The sequence below is a fragment of the Paroedura picta genome, chromosome 8 (assembly GCF_049243985.1).
Source record: "Paroedura picta isolate Pp20150507F chromosome 8, Ppicta_v3.0, whole genome shotgun sequence".
Lineage (NCBI taxonomy): Eukaryota > Metazoa > Chordata > Lepidosauria > Squamata > Gekkonidae > Paroedura > Paroedura picta.
The window spans coordinates 46820186-46844706 of NC_135376.1; the positions used below are offsets into that span (position 1 = coordinate 46820186).

The 24521-nt window shown below is 43.8% G+C and overlaps 1 protein-coding gene across 4 annotated transcripts in view; it reads right to left on the minus strand.

The window, feature by feature from the left end:
- Window positions 1–24521, minus strand: part of SH3PXD2A (SH3 and PX domains 2A) — a 284459-nt gene that overhangs the window by 106635 nt on the left and 153303 nt on the right. For 3 of the 4 annotated variants that reach the window (XM_077349634.1, XM_077349632.1, XM_077349631.1), the window contains exon 6: window positions 5348–5376. In XM_077349634.1, coding sequence (XP_077205749.1) covers window positions 5348–5376 — 29 coding nt within the window. Of the gene's footprint in view, window positions 1–5347; window positions 5500–24521 lie in introns of those variants that run through there. The other variant, XM_077349635.1, reaches the window with a different exon arrangement.

Sequence of the window (24521 nt, forward strand, 5' to 3'; positions counted from 1 at the left end):
AGCATATATACGTATTACCAGGCTGCCAAAAGCCTATTATCTGCTACTAGGTAGGAATTAAGAGCCTCTTGTGGCAGCCGTCTGAAAGCTTTGCCCATAAGGCTGGGAGTTCAATCCCAGCAGCCGGCTCAAGGTTGACTCAGCCTTCCATCCTTCCGAGGTCGGTAAAATGAGTACCCAGCTTGCTGGGGGGTAAACGGTCATGACAGGGGAAGGCACTGGCAAACCACCCTGTATTGAATCTGCCATGAAAACGCTAGAGGGCGTCACCCCAAGGGTCAGACATGACTCGGTGCTTGCACAGGGGATACCTTTACCTTTACCTTTAGGTAGGAATTTCTGTTTTCTACTTCTTTCAGTAGCAAACTGAACCACATTCTTTCAGAAATATGATTTAGTCCTCACAGCGCTGTCCCACCAGCAATATGGGTGTATCAGACAAATTTTATACAATAATATCTCATCCAGAATTATAACTTTTAGGTTTACTAACCTTCTCTCTGAAGAAGGGTCAAGGGCCAATCCAACCATTTATTTCCAGGTATTTATAATACTACTTTACTTCCTAGTGTGGACCCAAGGCATCATACATTATCTTCCTGTTATTGATGTTAATCTGACAATAATATTGAAGTAGATAGAGAGGCTGAGAGTATGTAACTGGCCCACATTCAGCTGTGGAGCTTTTGGCAAAGTGGGGATTCAAACCTGGGTCTCTTCCACAAGAAGGTTACAGGTTATATTCCGGATCAGGTTCAAGGTTTTGGTTTTGACCTTCAAGGCCATCTGTGGTCTGGGCCCAGTGTATATGAGGGACCGCCTATCACCCTATACCCCCCGCAGGGCGTTACGATCTGCGGGGGCTAACCTATTGGTCATTCCTGGCCCCAAGGAAGCTCGCCTTGCCTTTTCGGTCCTGGCCCCGACCTGGTGGAATGAGCTCCTGGTAGAGCTGCGAGCCCTGCGGAAACTTTCAACGTTCCGCAGGGCCTGCAAGACAGAGCTCTTCCACCAGGCATTTGGTTGAGGCCGGGCAGCAAGGGAGATCCGGCACCCCCCTCACAAATGTGGAGTTTGCATTTGCCATCAGCCCACCTTTTTTTCTTCCTTTTAGTGGGGTTATGGAAATTGGGCCGCCATTCTTGTCTTGCCTGGTTGTGATTAATGTACTATGTTTTATTGTTCTTATTACTGCTTTTAGCGGATTGATTTTATATGACCTGGGGCGAGGCGGGATATAAATTAAAGGATAATAATAATAATAATAATAATAATAATAATAATAATAATAATAATAGAATAATAGAATAATCTAATGGAATTTCACTGTGCATTTTACATGATATCAAAATACATCCATTCAGTATCATTAGAAGCAGAAAGAAGCTGCACAAGAAGGACCTTGTCATGCTTCAAGCTCAACACAAAGGCTCCTGTGTTTATCCCTTGACCTAATCTGATCCGGCAGGGGCCAGGGGAACTGCAACAGTGATGCTCTGATCCAGGGCATTTGGGACAGACCCATTTCTTCAGTCTATGTGGAGGCTGGTCCTCTAAAAGTGCCTGCTAGTGTCACACAGATTTTACCATTCTGGAAGCAGGGAACAGTAATCCTATCTTAACACAAAGTTTGAGTTCAATGGCACCTTTGAGGCCAGTGAAGTTTAATTCTGGACATAGGCTTTTGTGTAGTTTGAATTATCCATCATTTAAGCTTGTGTCTGATCCTATGTAAAGAGAAGAATGCATTAGAACAGGCCTTCCAGCTCTGGCCATATCTTTTAGAAGCCAATGGAGGCAACCTTTTTGTGAGACAAGAGGTCAAGTGGGACAAGGTTCCTATTTAGGACTGCCAGATTCCCTGGCCACCAGTGAGGGATGGAGGTAGGGCTGCCAAACCCAGTTTGGGAAACCTCTAGAAAATTGAAGATGGAGCCTGGAGATGACAGGGACCTCAGTGGGGCACAATACCTGTAGTCTGCGATTAGCTGTATTCCCAGGGGACCCCAGGTTCCACCTGGAGACTTGTACTCCTACTCCTGTTCCTTTGAGAATGGCACAGAAGGGGGAGATTCAACAGGGAAAACGTTTTTCATTGTTACAGAAGTCAGATGTATCAAAATTCATCCTTCTACACAGGAAGAGTAGTTTCATCTGTCTTTGTATCTGGTACCCTGTTTAGCCAGCAGTGGAGGCATGAGTGATGATATATAATTAGACTGCTTTTCAATACCACCAGCTTCTCCCAACACTAACTATTGGCACAGAGGCAACAGTGAAGGAAGACCCTTGCCTTCATGCCCAGCATGTGGCCTTCCCAGAGTTATCTGGCTGGCCACTGGAGGTAACAGAAAGGCCCTTTTGTTTGATCACTGGAATTCTTCTTATGCAGATTAGCAGAGGGCTAACAAGCAGCAAGGATATTTTTATTGGTTAAAGCAGCAGAGAACTTTCCTATGTGCTTGCGTTCTTATGGTCTGAAGAAGCAATTATCGGCTAAGGAACAAGTTAGGATTCCCAGTCTTCTGTACTATGCATCTATACTGGGTCCACTGTAACAGGAAGGTCTAGTATTAGAGACACATTGAGATTTAAAAGCAGACCAAATTCCAAGAGCACAGATGACATTCTGGAGAGCAGAAAAAAGGATTGGCTTAATTTGTAACCATGCCTGCATAAAACCATAATTGTTGGATAGATACAACAGATGCTTAAAACTAGAGAGGACCCCCCCCCTTTTCTTTTCTTTTTTTTTTGCACTGGTGATTTAACCTGAATTAAACCTATTGTCCAGTGACAGAATTTAGCACTTTCTACACACAAGCATTACACGTAACATGGTCCAGTAGCTAGAGTACTGGGAGTGGTACCTGACAGACCCAAGTTCAAATCTATTCATGGTCAGCCACAAGTAACTATCTCTTAGAGGAAGACTCCACTCAGTAGAGCAGCAAGATATGTAGCAGGGTTGTGTGTCTGAGGAGAGATACAAGGAAGAAGATTCAAGCACGTGATTGAACACAACTATTATGATGTTGGAAACATTATCCCAGTGAATGCTCACTTCCTTTTCCTAGGGCCAGGCTAAGCCTTTGGGCCATCCTATAGAGCAGGGGTTCCCCACCAGGGCTCTGGGGAACCATGGGGTTACACAAGTAGCCACTCTAATGAACAGAGTGTATGGGTTAAATGCAATTTTTACTTTGTTCCATTGATAGCCATGGTAGATCTATGTCTGTTTTGAAGTAATCTACTGTACTGAATGATTTTACTGTGTAAAATTTAATCTTGTGATGGCCTATGCCTTAGTGCAATCGTCTGACTTGACAAATAATAATTGAGTGCCTGCCCTAAGCTATCTAAGAAGAGCAGGAAACAAAAATAACATTTATTATTATTACGCAGCCTTTCCCAGAAGTTCGGATAGCTGCTGACATCACTAGACGTCACTGGAGCCCACTTCCCCTGTTGCTCTGGTCTAGTCTCTTTCTCCATAGTGCAAATAGTAAAAGTCGATTGACTGGCTGGGTCCCATATCTTATTTCCAAACCCACTTATGTGAAGGGGCATGTCACCATTTCTGGGGTTGCTGAAAAAATATTTCAGGGTTTCCTCCATGGTCAAAAGATTGAAAGGCTGCTACAGAGAGACCTGATGGTTCATTGCTCCACCTTGTTCCAGTATAGCCTTCCCCATCCCCAGAGGAAGAACAACGAGAATAGTACAGTTCAGTTGTTCAAGAAAAATGGAACTTGGACCAGTGGCTCCCACAGTAACTGAAAAAAACACTTCTTAAAGTATGGTTTCAGGAGAATTTGCTGCCCCCTTGAAATGGTAACCTAAGCCCTTTATAACGGGCACAAATGGTGTTATACTTAATGGTTCTGTATGGGGAACTTGAATATGGGTGACCTAAATTAAGATCTGTACTCTGTACTCAGGCACAGAAAGCAGCTCCCATGGATTTGGGGGTAAGTCATAATTACTCAAAAGGTCTCAATTAAATAAGAACCCTATCAAGATAGGACTGGGAAGTAAACCAGGGCAGAACAAGCCAAGCGTGTGCTGCATGGATCACCTCCTGAAAACAGGAAGCAGAGGAAGAAAGGACAGGCAATGAAGGCTATGAGCCATATAGAGACTCTGGCTAGAGATTTGTTATACTTGCTCCTGGCAACTAGAGTCCCTCTAGGGCAGTGACCCACCAGGAAATTCTCCCAAAAGTAAAATGGTCAGTCTGCCTTTGTGCACAGTAAATGGAAGGGCACTTTCAGTCTGCTCTACACAATGCATAGTTCAACACAGTTGCAGAATTTCCAACAGAAGAAGGCTCTTCAGGATACGGCCAATTAGCTAATCAATTAACCAGCAGCTGGGTGTCTTTCCATCTCATCCAGAGATATGCTGTATTATTGAGCCAAAAAGCCTCCCCCCCCCCCGCATCACACAAAGTCTAAAGCAACATTTTAATACTTCAGTTGCTTAAGAGACTTGCTAGTAAAAGTTATGGTGATCACACTAATAGGAACGCAAAAAAATCGTACGGTGCTATGAGAGATAACCCACATGAAGAATAATAGCTCTTGCTATTTCTCCAATGCACAGCGAACTATGAAAGTCAATCCACATCCAAACCAGTAGGTAGGTAAGTAAATAGGAAGGCCAGGAACACAGGACACAAGAGCTTCTGTATCTTTAACAACTGTGCAAGGGGGAGAATATTAACCTGCAGATTCTTACCCTCATACGATAAGTTACTCTTACCAAATTTTTCATTTCTACAGAGTAAAAAGTTCAGGAGATCACCCTCTATACATGAGGAAGTAGATAGCAAAATAGCAAATATCAGGGTGGGTAGAGACAGCGGAAGATCCAACCAAGGAAGGAGGATACAAAACACAATGTGCATATTCCTGTTCCAACATAATTATGCTCATATAAGTCCCAGACAGTATATTTGCAAAGCTTTGAACATGACAGAGCTAACATCAGTGAAGGATAAGAACTCACTTCAAGGCCATCCCGTAAAGCCACAGAATCACAAGAGGTTGCTGAAATACCAAGCACCTATATTCTTGAACTGGATATTTATTATTATAAGCACTTATTAAAGTACAGAGATTAAGGAGAAAAAAGAAGAGGTACCTTTTTACTTTAAATATGCATTTGATCCACTCGGTTATAATCATCTCTTTGATACCATTTCCTTTAAGGTGCAGCAACACTAAATTAAATTATCCTTTAAACATCCGCAATATTACATTTAATAATAAAGAAAACACTTGATTTTTGGTTTACGTCTTAGGTGCAATACCAAGAAAAGATAGAAGAACAGAGTCTCTCTTACCTGATTTCCTTTTTGAGGAGCCATAATCCCTGAAAAAAAGGCAACAACAGATAGACATGATTAGCTCCTGGAGCACAGGGGAGGCAGAAGGCAGATCCCAGGTTCCCACCCACTTGCTCAGAGGCACATTGTGGTCTCCCCTTCTTTTAAATGGGCGTGTGGGACCACAAAGCATTGACACACACACCCTCCGCTGATCAGCAGCAGCTGGTGCTTCTGCAGCACTAGAGACTCACAAGCCCATGTGATGCACGAGGAAGAACAGACCATCCACGCGAGGGGGAAGGAGGGAGAGGATATCAATATTTCCCCCTCTTGAATAGAGCTTCTTGTGGTGCTGTTGCTGATTTAACCCCTTATCTTTTCACTCCTACATAAGCACAAGTGTGCTGCCACTCCCTGCAGTTGCTTCACTCAGCAGCATTTTGTGATGCTTGCAGTCCTGGGATTTTTAAAAATTGCTTGCCATCTGCACAGCCTGCTGCTCCTTCTAGTTATCACAAGCATTTTCTTTCTAGAGAAAAGACCTTCATCTTTGATATAATGTGAATGACTGCTTTTTCCCCCTCACTTGTACCGAATTGCTTATGGTCCAGTGAGCACAACTTCGGGCTGATAAGGGTCTCTTCGAAGCGAAGATCATGTTAAACAGGACAGTGGTTTAGAATAGTAAAGATTCATTCATTTGCAGTAGCGCAGAATTCTTTCTTTTCCTGCTTGCTATTGCTTTTACAATACTACACATTCATTTGTGTGGTGGTGGTTTCTTAACTTTTAAAATCCTATTCTGTATGAAAGAAGGCAATGCAATTTTAGCAAAACATTAATAGGTACTTGCTAGGAATCCCAAAGATACGTTTCTCAAAGCAGACGGGTATAATATTACAAGAAAATATCCCTGCTATCTATTATTTGTGGTTCTCCAATCCCCATATCCCCAAATGTGACTTTTAGGGCTATTCCTGGGACTACCTGTTACAGGTAAAGCATTTCAGGGTAGTTACTTCTATCCCAGGAACATCACATCTAGGTCAAAAGACAGCTTCTCCAACTCGCTGCTTTCCCTTTCCATCCACTACAATTCAAATTTAAAATGTAAACTTCTTGCCTCATATCAATTTCCCCTGCCTTTTTTCCAGCTTATATCACTTGTAGACTTCGGTATGGATGTATTCAGTATGTCATGGTAACCGTGTGATACTAAATATTTGTGCTATTCAGTTATGTTGTACTCAACCAATCACTCCCCCCCCCCGAAAATCTGAACATAATACACCCCCGAGAATCCTTTTCATGTTTTTCTCATCATTAAGAAGAAAAATCTTCTCCGGAGATCCACAGAAGCCAATAGCAGTCCCATCCCTCTTAATCTCTAAGCAGCCTCTGGCCCTTGGTATCTTAATCAATAATCAATCCGTTTCTTCTAGTTTATGGTAAACTACATGAAAAGTGTAAGTTCTAGAGCACCCACCCTCTGAAGCTACTCTAGGAGTTCTATTTTTCCCTTCAGAGCTGCCATTTCCTCCAGGGATATTTTAGTCTGGTGATCAGTTGTAATTCTAGGACAACTCCAGGCTTCACTTTGAGTTGAGTCGTCTGAAAAATCTAGCACCTCAGAGATCAAGAAGAAGAGTTGGTTTTTATATCCCACTTTTCACTACCCAAAGGAATTTCAAAGCAGCTTACAATTGCCTTCCCTTCCACTCCCCACAATAGGAACCCAGTGAAGTAGATGAGGCTGAGAGCTCTTACGGGCTGCTCTGTGAGAAGAGTACTATCAGGATTGTGATTAGCCCAAGGTCACCCAGCTCACTCCATGTGGAGGAGCGGGGAATGAAACTGGCTCACCAGATTAGAAGCCACCACTCTTAACCAATACACTAAGCTGGCTCTCGCAGCCCTATTAGCAAAAGCAGTCTCTACTACCTACCCCTTAGTATGCATATAGAAAGATTATTTACAAGTGTCATCAAATAATATAAAATGTAACATTTCCAAGGTGGTGACTGGAATCTTAGAATATCAAGGGCCATTCCGCACAACAGGCAATGTAGCTAAACCTGAGAGCTATTGAAAAGCGCTGCAAGCAAAAGCAGCAGATCTCGGTAACATACACAGACCGTTCTATCAAAAAAAAGGTTCTCCCACTAGCATTGTTCTCATAATGCACAAGTTTCTGGTCTTGCCGAAATCGCAAAAGAGGAGGTGATATTTTTCTGTGCTTCCTCCCGCCCTTGGCCGTCAATCAAACAGAGCAGCCAATGAACTGTTGTGTTCGTGCTTCTCTTTAAAACTGTTTTTTAAAAACACAAAAACACCAGTAGCAACGCATATTTTTTCATTCAATGTATCAAAAAGACCTTTTTCGCTGGCTTAGGAGCTGGAGCTTATTCGTTTACACGCTCTGAAATTTTTTAAAAACCCTCCCCCCAGTGCTATTTCTGGCTGAAATTATGGGCAGTGCCGAACGGGGGGTTGTAACTTGTGCTTGGAAACTTTACAGACAATTGCTTGTGGGGGGATTTCAGCCAAAGAAGCATCGCTTTTGCCGGTTTAAGGGGAAAAAATGGCAATTGTGACGCCGGAAGCTCAGGTGCGAGAGATTAAGGAGGGACATGTTTGCTACCGCTATACTGAGAATGCACATGTCTTTTCCAGATGTTTTGCAGGTTGTTCTCAAGAGTCTAGTGGGTTTGTAGCGAAAATCGCTATAATGCAGGAGTGTTGCAGATTGTGTACAACGTCATGAATAATGAAAAATAAATAGTTACACAATGGTAACACTTCAGCAACATTAATGCAGTGCGGAATGCCCCCAAATCTCTCTATAGTAGTGACCACAATTAGGCAAAATTCAACCAAGGCTTCAGTTGGACTGCAGTGTTTTAGGAGGAGAAATGAGAAGGAGCTGAAGCTAGACATTTTCTGTTATTCACAACTTGCCTAAATAAAATGTTCGTAAAAGGAATAGCCAATGACAGGTTCTCACTGAAGGAATAGTACATCTATGCAGGTGGTAGATGTTAACTGGAATGGCCAGTGGATTACTTCAGTCAGTTGCGATCAGTGCTCAAATTTACTACACCCAGTTCATTCTCAGATTGTCTATGCAATGAATTGGTATCAAGCTATCTATGTTATTTGATATGCAGATAAGGAAGCATATGATTCTAGCTAGAGGAACTGTTAGACCCTTGGATCATTGAAAGTATCTAGTAAGAATCAAGCAATAAATTAGGTTAATCACGTTAAACAAGAATGTAAGAAATAATAAAATGTGTATTATCAAATAAAGTAAAAAATAGCCAGTGGTAATGTACCATTTTCTGTGAATACAAGCTCTGACCCATCTCTTCACCTTCTCATAAATAATTAAAACTGAAACATCAAGACTTTTTCAGCATTTTGATTCCTTCTCACATTTCCCAGGACAAACGTCCTTGTGAAACAACAGTAAGAAGTATCTTATTCATTTCCTGTTCTCAATTGTTGTATTGTGGACCCTCTTCCATAGGAATCTGTCCCTTTACAATTCGGGTTGAGTTTTTCCAAAGACTCAGAATGGCCTCCATTGTGATGACAATGAGTCCAAAAGTCCAAAATTCCTTGCCTCCAGCAAAAACAGAGACAGAAATGTCTGAAATCCTCTCTGTTAAACAAGGAAGCAGAGAAGGGCGCCCAAGTTGAAGAACTGTACAGAACTCTCTGATGACTAGTGTGGTGTCATGGTTAGCATATGGGGATACAGAGATTGGTAGAAGCTCAAAAGCTTATTTGGGTTCCATCCATACATCACTGGATTTTGCACTACAGCCATCATCCCCAGCAGGCAACACAATTCAACTTCACACAATCATTAAAATGCAACAATATGGTCCAACCTACCTCACATAGTCACTGCTCAGGATATCCTGAGCTCTTTAGAGCCAGAACTGAAAGTCAGCAGTGGCCACTTATCCTGATGATTTTTATTAATCTTTGGGATTGTATTACATCCCTGGATGATGGCTGACTAAGCATTGACTTGATGAGTTCATTAGTGCATTAGGCTATAATATATGGCTGTAGGTTGCAGGAAATGGAGCCATACCTCATGGGAAAAGAAATGAATATGGAAGAACAAATCAGGTGGCCATGGTTGGCAGGGTAATCAATTAAAACCACATGACCTCCTTCTGAAAAGGTCATCCAGCACTTGGATATGCAACATAGATGTTTACTGTTGGCCTTTTCCTGGAAAGATGAAGGACAAAAAATAAGGTCTTGCTCAAGAGTCCTGCTCCATCTGGTTTTGCTTTGCCTTGTTTATCCCATCATTTGGGGAATTTCTTCACAAAAGACAATGTACCTCACCAAGGACCTGCCCTATAAAGCAGGCTGAACCTTCTGAGAATCAATACTAAATCTATAACTTAGACCAAAACATATTTTTTTATTTCACACTTCATTGGGTGAGAGGTGTGAGTTCACATGTTTCTTTCTGAATGTAAACAGTGACAACAAGCAAGGCACAAAAATAATTCACTGAGAAATAATACCATTTTAATTTTGTTGTATTGATTTTAAAGATTCATAGTAATAATAATGTATGTTCCCCTTAAAAATCACAATCACTCAAATGCTTTGAAGAGTACTTTTAGAGTTCTTTAGAAGAACTAGTAATCTCTAACAGAGAGTAACAAAACTGTAATCCCCATGAAGCTTTGACATAAACCATGACAATGAAACAAAGTTTGAGTCCAGTGGCACTTTTAAGACTAACAAAATATTATTAAAGCTTGCATGTGCATGCAACCCTTTTTCAGATACAGTGAAACAAAAACGTCTTGGGGGAGGAGTTAGTTGCTAGGAAGGGCTAGTCAGAGTTAAGATGCATAAGTAACTGAGCAATTATAGCTCAGATTGGATTAAGGCAATTGGTAAAATCTGTGAATAGCAGTAAATTAGTATACAAATACAAATTAATAAATCAATGTGAGAACCAAGTCTGAGTATAATAGCATGTCCAAGACCAACAAAATTCAATTCTGGGTATAAACAAAACTGAAAGATTAAGGCTGTGTAGATGCACATTCATTCAGATACACTGAAACAAATTTCCTCAGATGTTTCATTTAGGTGTGGGGGGGCAGTTGCTAAGAAGGGCTAATTAGAGGCAAGATGCATAAGTAACTGGCAAATACTTCCCTCTACCTATATATAACATTTGAGGAATTCTGTTTCAATATATCTGTAGGAGCATGCACCTACACACCCTCTTAATTCTCCCTTATATAAGGCACTTTCATGGGTATCTGTTGAGGGATTTTATGTCGGCTCATAGCTGAAGTGATACAGCCTAGATATAAGTTTGCCACCTTGGTGAGAAGTAGGCCTTAGATACTGCATGTAATCATCTGATGCATTTCTCAGAAGTCATAGTCCAGCGTAGCAATTCAAACATTTAGGGAATACCTATTTAGATGGGGGGGGAGGGATTAGCACATAATTGAGCAGGAGCCTACATTCCGCTGTGTAAATGTTTGAGACCTATAAATTTCAAACCTCCAGAGCGGAGTCTTGACCTCCCATGTGTATTAAGCTCAGCATTTCAGGCTCCAGGCTGTCTTCTGGACAGTGATTTAGAACGGAAAAGCTTTTTATCTAATTGTGGGACAGAATTCTGTGCAGCTTGCCAGACACCTCTAATGGATGAGATACACAGCAGGGCCTGCTGCCCTAACCTTGTTTGATTCTCTCCCCTGTTTGCAGAGCAGTCCTGCTCCTCTATTCCCCTGCTCAGTCTTGCTGAGTTTGCTTTTCATCACATAGTGAATGGCCCTCACTTAATGATCTTAGTGGGTTTAGATCCGGCAGATAAATAAGTATGATAAGGAACACATACTTGTGGCACCCCTTGTTTTTCACTCCAAGTGCCATCAGATTCCTCTTCCAAAGGAGCCTCAAGAGTAAACACTGGATTATAGCCCCAGTTGTAGTAATTGCATTTGAACATCAAAAACAGTCTATTAGCTTTACCAGATGAATAGGTAAGGATTAACCTCAATCTTTGTCCCATCTGACCCAAAGCCAATTTAGGGTATTTTCTCACATGTGGCTTAAAATGGCTCTTACTTCAATCAATTTGTAATGTGTGAATGTCAAATGTGATTAGTTGTGTGAAGAACAACATTTGGAAATATACAATATCAGAACAATCAAACTGATTCTTGACTTCTCTTTCCAGTTGTCATAAATATAGGTGGATTTTGCCATTCCAATTGGTAGCAACATTTCAGTCTTTTTACTAAAAATATTTGGATTGGTATCTTAAAGGCATTTTCCTGGGTGTAAGCGCCACTGAAAAACATGGACCTTACTTTAGACTAAACCTGTTTTGCCTTGCTCCCATAATCGCCTATTTAGGTTTGAACACTCTGGTTTGACATAAAATGCATAGTCATTTGTCAGACCAAGAAACCTTGCACCAGAGGAATGTGTAGACTGGCAGGACTTCATGGGTTTCTACAGAATTCTTAAATGTATGGCAAACCACAGCTGAGAGAAAGGGGGTTCACATGAGAAGGTTTAAATAGCTTTTAGGTTTAAATGGCTGGCAGCCATGCTATGTGAAAGTCATTTTGCTTCTCCCAACAAGCGAAACAGATAGTTTAAATGACTATCAGCCATTTCACCGATTGGTGTCGCTTCTCCCTGCTTGGTGAAATGGCTGCCAGTAAACCCCATCTCTCCATGTGCTATGGACCCAATCAGAATTGGGCTCTCCATCAAGGATGTCAAACTCCAGGTGGGGCCTGGGGTTCTCCCGGAATTACAACTCATCTAGAGACTACAGAGATAAAATTCCCTTGAGAAAATGGGATGGTCTGAAGGGGGGACTCTATGGCATTGTCTCCCACTGTGGTCCCTGCCTGCTCCAGGCTCCATCCCCAAATCACCAGTTTCTTAAACCATAGCTGGCAACCTTAGCCCCCTACCCCACACCAGCAACTAGGGGGACCTGGCAACCCTACTCCATGTGCCTACAAATTAAATTTTAAAAATCTTTGTGAGATCCAGAACATGGGGCAGATCCGGAAAATGGGTAATGTGGCTAGCCCTTCAGACTTATAAAAATGGGGAGTTACCTTCCACTCCTATATATTTTGGCCATTCCTAACTGAACTTTATCCCAGCCAATAGATTACATGGGACTCGGAGACATTTAGCATATTAGCACGACTTCACACTGTAGGTCTATTGTATGCCATGTTGATTTTATTTTCAAATACATTCTGCATTGCAAAGAATCAAAGGGCAACTGATGCCTCTAGGAAAATAGCTTGTTAAATGCATATTGTGGAAAAAAATACCCTTTATTGCTCAACTATTCTCTTATGTTTCTTCTTGTTGAAGGCTTTAATACAGCTTTAGGGCGGTGGGGGAACAGGACGCCTGCTTTTAGTGGCATGTTTTCCATGCTCTGCTCAAAGACATCACAATAGTTTGCTTTGTAAATGACTGAGGGAAGGAAGACAAAATTCGCAAAGGGCAGTCGAAGTAAGACAATGACCCCTCTATTTATGCTGGTTTGCCTCAAAAACAGGGTGAAGTGGGATACAAACACAAGCTGGCTTGTTCACAAGTAACTTTTCCTTTATGTATCTGTTGAGATAACTAGAAAGAAGAAAGTATTGCTGGATAATAGAGGAGTAATCAGAAGTAAAGGAAATGTAAAACAAGAAGTGGTGTGTCAGGAGTTGATGACTGGTCCCACTTCAACTCCACTCCTTCTGAGTTCACTGAATCAAGGAAGGCCAGGGAGAAGGAGGTGGGGACCCAGGGGGCGGTTGGGAGTGGGTCAGAAGGCAAGACTGGGTTGGAACTGGGAGAAGGCCAGGATGGGAGAAGCTAAAAGGTGTCCCTGTGCAGCAAGGTGAAGAAGAGAGGCAGGCAAGTCTTCCCTTTCCTTTAACAGCTCTCCAGGGGGAAGGGGATTGGATATCGGTCAGGTGCAAGTAAGATCAGAGAATCCACCTCAGGGGGGATACTTTTGATGGCTTCAGGTGCCTCTTGGAAACCGAAGTAGACAAGTTGCTGGACAAGGTGAGGGCAACCACTTGCCCCCTGGATTCCCGTCCATCATGATTGCTCAAGATGAATGACTAGCGGATAGGAGGCCCTCTGAGGGAAATTGTCAACCTTTCCCTGTCTTTGGGGAGTTCCCAGAGGTGCTGAAGGGGGCAGTGGTTTGACCCTTACTGAAAAGAAAAACATTGCTGGATCTGTGGGTCCCAGCCAGCTAGTACCCGGTTTCGCACCTGGCGTTTCTGGGTAAGGAAGCTGAAAGGGCTGCTGCAGACCAGTTCCTGGCATTCTTGGAGGAAATGTTGACATTCAGTTCATACCCAGGACATTCAGTCCTGGCCACAGGGTAGAGATGTTGTTGGTCCTCTTGACAGATGACCTCCATCACCAGCTGGATAGGGGCAGTTCAGCTATCATCATGATGTTAGATCTGTCAGCCACATTTGATGTGCTTGTCCATGAGTTGTTAGCTGACCGCCTCACCAAGGCTGGGATATGGGGGACAGCCCTTCAATGGCTGTGCTCCTTTCTCTGGAACTGGGCACAGGTGGTTGCAGTGGAAACGGAGTTATCGTGGTCCTTCCATCTCTCCTGTGGGGTTCCATGGTGATCCTCTCCTCCATTTTGTTTAACATCTATGTGTGCCCTCTGTGCCAGCTGGTCTAGAGTTATGAGCTGGGTTGCCACCAATATGTGGATGACACCTAGCTCTGTCTCCTCATAGATGGCCACTCTCCCCACTTACATTCTCCAGTGGCTGAGTCACCTGAAACTCAACCCCTCCAAGATGGAGGTTCTGTGGCTTGGTGGAAAAGGTACAGATCAGGAAGCATGCTTATACCCCTTGGCCAGGGTGCAACTTAACATCGCACCCTCATCAAAGAATCTGGGAGCGACTCAGGACTCCACTTTATATATGGAGGCCTAGGTTTCAGGGTAGCCCGCTTGGCATTCTTCCATCTGTACCAGACACAGTTTCTAGTACCCTATCTCTCTTCAGACAGCCACAGTGATTCATGCAATGGTCACCTCCATACTTGACTTCTATAACTTGTTCTATGTGGACCTGAATCTACTGGAGGTCCCTGGCCCGAGGGAGGTTTTCTTGGCCTCAACCTGGTGGAATGAACTCCCGGGAGAGCTAAGGAATTTGTGCAGTTCCGCAAGGCTCTTCCGCCAGGTCATTAGTTGAGGCTCCCCCTGAGCAAATAGGATCTTGTTACTCCCTATTAACCTCCTGAAGTGTTTTTGTGCCCTCTGTGAGCAGGGATGGGATGGGCTTTTTAGTCCACTGACAATATATTGTACTGTTTTTTGTTTAATGGATTTTTAATGTTTTAGGGGGGGGGGTTATTGTGGGGTCAATAATTATTGTTACCCACCACAAGCTGGTCTCAGGAGTGGAGAGCTATATATTAAATAAATAAATATATTAATAATAAAAAAGAAGGCACGACACCTGTCCAGAGAGGAGGGAAGGGACTGAGTTTCTAGAGTCAGCCAGTGCAGGGAAAGCAGAGGACTAGGATGATGAAACTAGGGCTGTGTGTGGCGGTGTCTGAATCGGCCGTTCTAGGCTGATGCAGCCAGCGCCGCACCATGGGGGGGGGGTGGCGCGGGTGCTGGTGCGTAACTTGGCGCACACATGCAGGCTGAGTCAGCCTGGAATGGCCGATTAAGATGCCACCGCACACAATCCTAAATGGAACTCTCTCTCCTTCCCAATTCTGAGGCCAGAGTAGGACCTCTTCCCCAATTCTCACACAGTAACTCCTGTGTACATGAGAAGAGATGAGAGAGAAGAGTGAAGTGGGTTTGGAGTGGGGAAGCTCTAGATCCACAGGATTTACACACCCTTTGAAAATAGTGGGACACTTACCTTTTGTTATCGTTATATTCCAGCCCCTCCACATGATGTCACCAGCATGCAGCATCTGAACAGTAAATAGCTGGCTACGTCCTCCATTTTAAAGCACTAACTGGTGAATCCTGAAAAGTAGAATCACCAACATAGGTAGCGCTACCTACAGGAGAGCAACCAGCTGGCCACCAGCAAAAAAAAAAAAAAAAAAAAAACATGTATAGAGGCAAAAATCTCTGCCTCCAGTGTTCTCTCCTTTAGCAATCCCAAGGCAGAGGTACAAAATCTGTCTTTCAGAAGGATCCAATTGTAAGGGCCAATTCTGCATAAGAAAATGGACGCTTAAGGCCATGGAGTGCCTATAAAGGATAGTACCTCTTATTACATGGAAACGAGCATTTTCAACTAATGCAAACTGACTACCCATTCAAGGTTCCATTCTTTTAAAGGAAAAATGTGCAGGGTCTGTCCCTTTCAGAAGCAGCTGTCAGTTTGCCCATTTGGGAGTTGAGGGAAAGAAGTGAACAATGCAATTTTGAATTGCCATAAAGAACACAAATGAATTGTCAGCAGAAAGATCATCACCACTAAAAACTTCTTTCAGCCAGCACTGACTGGCATAACTGCAAGGCAGCCGTTATAAGGCAGTCACCAATCGGGCTGATGCAGCCTGCTGGAACTGTTCAAGCCGCTGGAAGAAATGCTGCCAACAGCTGGTTTCTATCTTCCATGCTTTGGCCCACGTCACGTCTCTGAAAGAATCTTTTGCAGCCTGGACAAGAGATATACCAGGCACCTATCGGCAAGAATAAGAGACTGAAAGCAAAACTGCAGAGCAATCAGGCGCTCCAACAAGCTGCTTGTAAATCTACTAAAATGTGGCATGTTTCCACAATAAACAGCATAGTATGGTTCTTGCTCTGTGCCCAGTTCATCTGTTGGAAGGCCAGCTCTGCAGGGAATGTGCCATGAGAAAACAAACCTAAACCTGACACTCCCCCTGCCGGAGAGAAAGCCTTTCTGCAGTCTAACAATCCATGACAAATCAATGACATTTCAGACAGTATGGAAACACAAGACCATTTAGGTTGCCAGATTTCTTGAAATGCGGGGTGGGAGAAATTTAAAGCATGTCTTGAGCAGATGGAAGGCGAGACGTGACCCCCCACTTCCCCATTTCTGCAGTTAAAATGATAGAATTCAGTTTAAAAGATATAAACGAACCAGGAGGGCCAATAGCCATTATCCAGGGTATGCCAGAGGAAACAAAAAAAGTCTAAATGCTATTGGAAGACACCAATAGAGGAAGGCAGATGAATCTCCCTGGGGAGGGAGTTCCAAAGTTTTGATGTCATGACAGAAGAATATTTTTCTGGATTGCCACTCTGACCTTAGATAGTGAGACTAACCAAAGTATGGACTCCAAGGACGATGCGAGTAAATAAGAATGGTGGTGCGCCTCTGGTCTGGTGAGGTGAGGCAAGGGTGTAGCACCCCCTGCTGGCTGGAGGCTGCCTCAAAGAACAAGACAACACCATAAATTGAGTTTGTAGTTCCCTTTTAACGAGATTAAATGAGGGGATGCAGAAAGCAACTGGGGAGGGGACTGAGCCCTCAATTACACAGTCCCTGGAGCTGTTGGAGAAGTCTTCCCCACTGCTGTCTTCCTCCCTCTCCTCACTGCTGCGCTAATCCTTTGTCTTTCCTTCTCTATCTGGGCTGCCTCTTTCAGGTTTTCTGCCATTCTTCCCCCTTTCTTCTCTTCCTTCCCTCAGCACTCCACCTTCCCCTCTCTTCCTTCATTGTTTGTTAGTCACCAGTGATCCTTCTCTCACATCCATCTCTTTCCTTCTCATCACCCCCACCTAGTGTGCTCTTCTCCCTTTTATCCATCCCCTGATCTGTGACTCCTCCCGCTCATTAACCCCAGGAAAAGTTACTTTAACCTTGCCCCTTTCTTCCACATCTCCATCCTCACTACCTGGTTGCCTCTGCTTCCAGGCCAACAGCCAAGGGAGTCTCTCTTGTTTTCGAGCTGGGAACAGCCCCGACTTCACTCCAGCCAACTCTGGCCTCATTCCGCCCTTGCTGCCACCCGGCTCCACTGGGGGCTCCTTGGTAAGATTTGTTGCCACAGGCTCCCCTATGGCACCATCACTGGGCCAAGCAGCACCGCCAGGCTTCCTGGTGGTTGGCTCTGTCTCCTCTTTCCTGCCCCATCTGCTGCCATTGCCACGGCGCCGGGATTCAACACAGCTGTGCCATGGCTTGCTGGGCTGTGGATGCGTCAGGTGCCCACTTTCTCCCTGACATTCTAGACCTCTGAGCTCCTTAGTGTAGGCTGTTGAGCAGCAGCAGGAGGCCCAGGGCCCTGGCCTGGAGTCTCAAGAGAGTCGCCAGTGCCAGGTGATCTGGACCATAGGTTTGCATGACAGAAAGTGTTCTTGAACAGTGGTCTCCAACCTTTTTATCACTGGGGACCACTCAACGCCGGGGACCACTCACCAGGGACCACTCAATGCCTTTTACTGAGGCCCGGTGGGGGGACGTAGTTTACTCCTCTACTCTCAACCACTGCCCTAACACTCTCTGATCGCTATGGTAATGTTTAAATATCCCTTCAAAATAAGATACAGACATGACACAACAATGAACATAAGGAACATTTTATTTTCATGGAAATTTTAACTCATGACAATGACAAATCAATGGGAACCCTGAGCTTGTTTCTCTGCAACGAGATAGTCCCATCTGGGAGTGATGGGAGACAATGACACCCGAAGTGTGTTGTAAAGGGCCGGGCGGGGGGAGAAGGCATCCTTCAGGGCCCACCTCCAATTAGTCGAAGGACCACATGTGGTCCACCGCCCACAGGTTGGGGATCGCTATTCTTGAAGATATGTTGGTCCCAAGTTGTATAGGGCTTTAAAGGTCAACACAAGCACCTTGTAGTCAGCCCAGAAGCAAGCTGGAAGCCAGTGTAGTTGGAACAAGACTGGAGAGCTACAGTCCCTAAGATCCACTCCAGTCAACACTCTGGCCACAGCATTCTGTACCAACTGTAGCTTCCAGGCAGTCTTCAAGGGCAATTTTTCAGTATCCCAATCTATTACCAGGGCATGCACCATATTGCATCACCAGCTGAAGCTGGTGAAAGGCATCCCTGGCCACCACTACCACCTGTTTATCCATCAGGAGGCCTGGGTCCAGGAGCAGCCCCAGACTGTGAACATGCTGCTTTAGGGGAAGTGTAACCCCATCCAGAAGAGGGGACAACCAATGTCCTCAGTCAGAGTTTCTCCCCACCAGTAACATCTCTGTTTTGTTGGGATTAATTTTCAATTTGTTAGCCCTCATTCATTACAAAACTGCCTCCAGGCACTTTCCCATGGTTTCCATAGCCTTCCTGAATTGCATTGGTTGTGCAAGACAGAGCTGAGTGCCATCTGCATATTACCAGCAACTCAGCCCCAATGGCATAGACCAGCCAGCTCCAGCAGAGCCCAGTGACACAGAAGACTTATCTGAGGAAGAGGCAGCCAGATGACCTGACCAAAACCCACAGTCAATAACAGAGGCCCAGCAGGAAGAGGCACACTCTGAGGAGACAGACATGGATCCGAAGCCAAGCACCAGTGCAACGGCCCCTCTGCCACCCAGCCCTAAGTAGGGAAGGGAGTTGTTGGTTTGACTATCTTGCCAGCTACATGCCAGCTCAGCTGTGTTTCCTGTCTCCTTTCTGTCTGCAGGTGTAAGAGCCAGGCATGGCCAAAGATGCAAGTCAAAAGCTAAGAGACAAAATACTCTTTGATCCCTCCTTTAAAAGGCTGCCATATAGAGGATGGAGCAGAGTTGTTCTTACTTGCCCCGGAGGGACGGACCAGAACCAATGGGATGAAATTAATTCAAAAGAAATTCCAACTAAACATCAGGAAGAAGTTCCTGACAGTTAGAGCGGTTTCTCAGTGGAACAGGCTTCCTCGGGAGGTAGTAGGTTCTCCATCTTTGAAAATTTTTAAACAGAGTCTAGATTAAGGTGACCAGATTGTCCCATTTTTGGAAGGACATCTGGGAGCACCTGGCAAATTGTACTTATGTTGAAATTAAAATATATATATTACAATACTATTTTTGTGTTCTATGCGTTCTATGCAACTTTTTGTTGCTCTATATAGACCAAATTTTTAATCAAGACCCCCCCTCCCAGTCAATGGTGTCCCGCTTTACCAATGTTACAATCCTGTCACCTTAGGCTAGAAAGCCATCTGACAGGGAGGCTGATTCTGTGAAGGCTCAAGGGGGGTGGCAGGTTACAGTGGATGAGCGATAGGGATGTGAATATCCTGCATAGTGCAGGGGATTGACTAGATGACCCATGAGGTCGCTTCCAACTCTATGATTCTATGATTCCCGCCTTGTCCTTTATCTCTTCACCTGAGGCTCAAAGCCTCTGTCTTTGAATGAACCATAGACTAGATATCAGGAAAAAGTTTTTCACAGTCAGAGTAGTTCAGCAGTGGAATAGGCTGCCTAAGGAGGTGGTGAGCTCCCCCTCACTGGAAGTCTTCAAGCAAAGGTTGGATACACACTTTTCTTGGATGCTTTAGGATGCTTAGGGCTAATTCTGCGTTGAGCAGGGGGTTGGACTAGATGGCCTGTATGGCCCCTTCCAACTCTATGATTCTATGATTCTATTCTATGATTCTAACCAGCCACTACATTCAGGACCAAACCCAAGACTGGAACTGTGATTATTTGTTATTTGTCGGTTTATTCATAATGTTAATTTTTCTACTGTTGTTGTAAGCTGTTTGGGTCCCTTTGAGGAGAAAAGCAGGATATCAATATTTAAATAAATAAATTATACCTTGAATTTAGAGACGCTTACCTGGAAGCAAATTCCACTTGGTTAATTAAGGATTATTTTCGAGTACATGCTTGTAGGGTTGCCACCTAGTTGTAATCCTATGAAATCTTTTCTGAGTGTATGACCCACTCTGAGTATGTCCCCAGAAGACCATTGTACTCTGCATATTGCAGCTTACTGGTAGTCCCTGGCCCCAAAGAAGTGTGATTGGTCCTGACTCCAGCCTGATGGAATTAACTGCTGGCTGAGATCTGGAGCCTGTCAGAGCTGACAAAATTCTGAAGGGCTTGCAAGACAGCACTCTTCCACCAGGCATATGGCTGAGGCCAACATAAGCACCATATGACATCAATAAGGCATGGACTTTACCTGGAGGAGGAGGAGTTTTCAGTGTTTTAGGGAAAGAAAAGGAGACATCCTTCATTGAAGTTACTCTAAGGCAGGGGTAGTCAGTCTGTGGTCCTCCAGATGTTCATGGACTACAATTCCCATGGTAATTGTAGTCCATGGACATCTGGAAGACCACAGGTTGACTACCCCTGCTCTAAGGTATCAGTAGTCAATATCTGTTCATGCTTTTCATTTTTACCTTAAATCCCTAAGCCTAAATCAACTGACTTTATGGCATTTAATTTTCAGGATATGAGACTAGCAGTGCAATTACATGCAAGCAAGCACCACTGAACATAATGGGATTTACTTCTTAAATAAACATGCATAGTATTGGGTTGGAAAAACTCTTTAAAGTTGTTGTTTTAATCCACATTTTTGTGGCCAAGAAGACCAGTGCATTTTTGTGGCAACTTATATGGATGTATAGCAAATTCAGCCTTGCAGATGTTTCAGTGCTTGTATTAAGTCAAGGGCAGCTGTTGCATTTAATGATTTGCTTCACCCAACTAAATCTTCAGAACCACAAAAAAAAGGGGGGGGGATGAAGATTCTTAACTCTTCATTTACTTTTCAGAAAACAGGTTATTGCTTTTTATTATGCTATTCGGTTTTAAATTTTATTTCTGTGTAGTAAGGTATAATTATTTGTCAATGCAATTTCCTATAAGAGTGCCCTTAAAACAAACAGAGTTATGACATAACAAATGTACCTCTGATTATATTATTCAGTAAAAACTGACAGCTTTGCTGAACTTCAGATACTGGGAGAGAAATGTACGGGGGAGTAGTAGGCATCAGCCAAACAGACTTGGCAAGCTTTTCAGTAGGTTCATCCATATTTAAGGTTATGAATTCTGGATGATTTCACACAGAATCCTCCCCAACATCTATACAGTTCTACTCATGTACCTAACATTGTGGTTGGTTCAAATAATATAATCTACCTTCTTAACATGCTAGTTTTCTGCATTTGATGAGTTTAAAACAATACAGAAGCCCACCTGCCATTATAACCCGAATTAGTAGAGTCTAAGAAAATGTTTACCCTTGATTCTACTGATTAAAAAAAACTATTCTAATGACACCATATATTATAGCCAACTGGGGGCCAATTTAGGTCATGTACTGCTTAAGGAAGAATTTGGGAGTGAATTGAACAGTTCTTCCTCACGTGGAGATTCCCTCAGGCCCCTGCTGGCATTGCCTAAACTTAGATTCTGTTCTCTTTCTCTCCCCAGTGATTTGGGGGGGGGGGGAAAGCTCTCTGCAGTTTTATCCATTCTCTTGGCTACTATAAAGTAGCTGACTAGGTTCACTGTACTAGAAAATTATTTCCCAATATGTTAAGCTGACGTTATGACATCTCTTTGGAGACTTGTGACAGCCAATTATAAGTCTGCAAACGCATCTACAAAGGACCCTCCCCTTTCCCCCATTTTGGTGGAGGAAAGAGCTATGCTGCCCGTTCCCTTTGGGTGGCACTGGCCACAGCACTGCCTTTCTGCACTAGGCAGGCAGGCAGGCAGGTGACCAATAAAGTCTTTTCTCAGGGATTATGAGTGTCAGACCTGGTTCCTGTCAAGTCAGGGAAGTGCAAAACAAAACAAGACCGGACATAGTTTAGCAAAGTCAAGACAGCTCCTTTAAGAAACACCAGTAGGTTGAATCTCCATAGTGCATGGTCAGTGTCAAATATTCACAGAATCACAGAATCACAGAGTTGGAAGGGGTCCTACAGGCCATCTAGTCCAATCCCCTGCTCAATGCAGAATCAGCCCAAAGCATCCTAAAGCACCCAAGAAAAGTGTGTATCCAACCTTTGCTTGCAGACTGCCAGTGAGGGAGAGCTCACCACCTCCTTTAGAAGCCTATTCCACTGCTGAACTACTCTGACTGTGAAATTTTTTTTCCTGATATGTAGCCTATATCATTGTACTTGTAGTTTAAACCCATTACTGCGTGTCCTTTCCTTTGCAGCCAATGGAAACAGCATCCTGCCCTCCTCCAAGTGACAACCTTTCAAATACTTAAAGAGGGCTATCATGTCCCCTCTCAACCTATTTGCGCTGAGGAGACAGATGAGAAAAGATGGGTCTATTAGAACCTAATAAACTATGACATTGTAAGTAATAGTTAGAGCAGAATGTTAGTATAAAAGTATTGCATCTGCCAAGTATTAGATCTGACCCAGACAACTATGATTATATCAGGTTTACAATGAACCCCAGTTAGAATAAGAGTAAGTATGCATTTGCAAAAAAGGGCAAATACCACCTCCTGCTTCATTAACAGTCGTGGGAATAAAAGGTGCACATACTCTAGAATACCATATCAAGACCTGGCTTGTGTCAGCTCCATTGCAAACTATCCATGGATCACCTCATACCTTGTGTTTCTGAGTTCCTGAAAGCCTGGAAAGACCAAAGGACCAGACCTTTAGGAGAACCCCACTAGGCTTCTGCCATGCCAGGCGCTCTGACCTGCCACCAGTCTCCCCCCCTTGGAAGGGCATCCCACAGAACAATGATGAAACTGAGCAGGGGGCAACTCACTCATTCCCATCCTAAACATTTAGTAAGTTCCATTTGGCATAATTCTTCCTGGGCTTACTACTCTTTAAACCTGTAATTAGAAATAACATCATTGTGATCCCAATTATGAACAGAAGGGATAAGAATGCAGCAGCACTCCCCCTTACCTATAAGCAGCATAAATGACTGCTTGTGATACTTTTATGGTTAAAATGGTTAAAGCACAAATCAGAAGACATCCTGCACTTCACTGTTTCCCCACGCGAGGGGGATAGAGACTAAAAAGAAGACAGTGTATAAACTAGTTCAGGCATCTGTCATTCTAATTCATGTGGGCAGTTGTGTTGGTCTGAGGCAATAGAATAAATCTGAACCCAGTGGCACCTTTAAGGCCAACAAAATTTTAGTCAAGGTATAAGCTTTCCAATGAAGTGTGCATGCCCATGAAAGCTGATGCCCATAATCAAACTTTGTTGGTCTTAAAGGTACTACTGGGCTGAAACTTGAATTTTGCACAGTTATGGCTATCAAAGAGCCCCCTTCTGCTTGTTGCAGTCTTCTAGCCAGATCATCTCCTAAAGCGGATGTAGACCTGCAGAGGCTTTTGTAGTGACAGTGTAACTGGTCAAAAAATAGCATTTACACTGCTGCCCCCCCCTCCAATGATTGTCTGGTGAGTTGATTGTATGACTCACATCTACTTTGCCAAGGTGGAGGCTGGCATGTTCAGGCTGGAAAGCAGACTGGCAGCCTTCCTAAGCAAAGTTATACTCCTCTGGAACATCAGTGGGCTTAGGAATGCACAAAGAAATAAACCGTACCTTAGAACCACAGGAGGGAGGGCTCCTCTAGAGAAAGGCACCACCTCCAAAAGTATGGTGGCATTTGCCCTTTTCTCCAAATGCATAATTAGACTCTTATTCTAATTGGGGTTCTATGTAAACCTGGTACAATCATAGTTGTCTGGGTCAGACCCCAATACTTGGCAAATACAGTAGTTGCTTACAATGTCATAGCTGATTAGAATGAGATTTGCTTCTGAGAAGACCTTTTCAGAATTCTTCCCTCCATCAGGCAACATCCCTACAGACAGAGCCTGCACACAAAAGAAGCCATTTGTAGGATAGATCCGTATGACTTTCGATCCCCACGACAGCTAGCTTCTGTCCTGGGCAGAGTCTGCACTTATTTTGTTTATTCCATTGTCAATCCTGTTGAATCCAGACCGCTTTGAATTCAGGTCTTCCTCTCCCCCCCCCCTCTCCATTGAAACAGGAAAGTGTTCTGCATGTGGTTAGGGTAGTTCAGAAGAGGGGAGCCAAGCCTCTTTCTTTCTTTTCTTGAAGGGTGGGGGGAGAGGCGCCAAGCAGGGAGCCTCTTTCTTTTCTTGGAGGGAGGGGAGAGAGGACTGAAAAAGGCAGAAAAGGGAGAAAAAAATCCAGGACCGACAGAAGT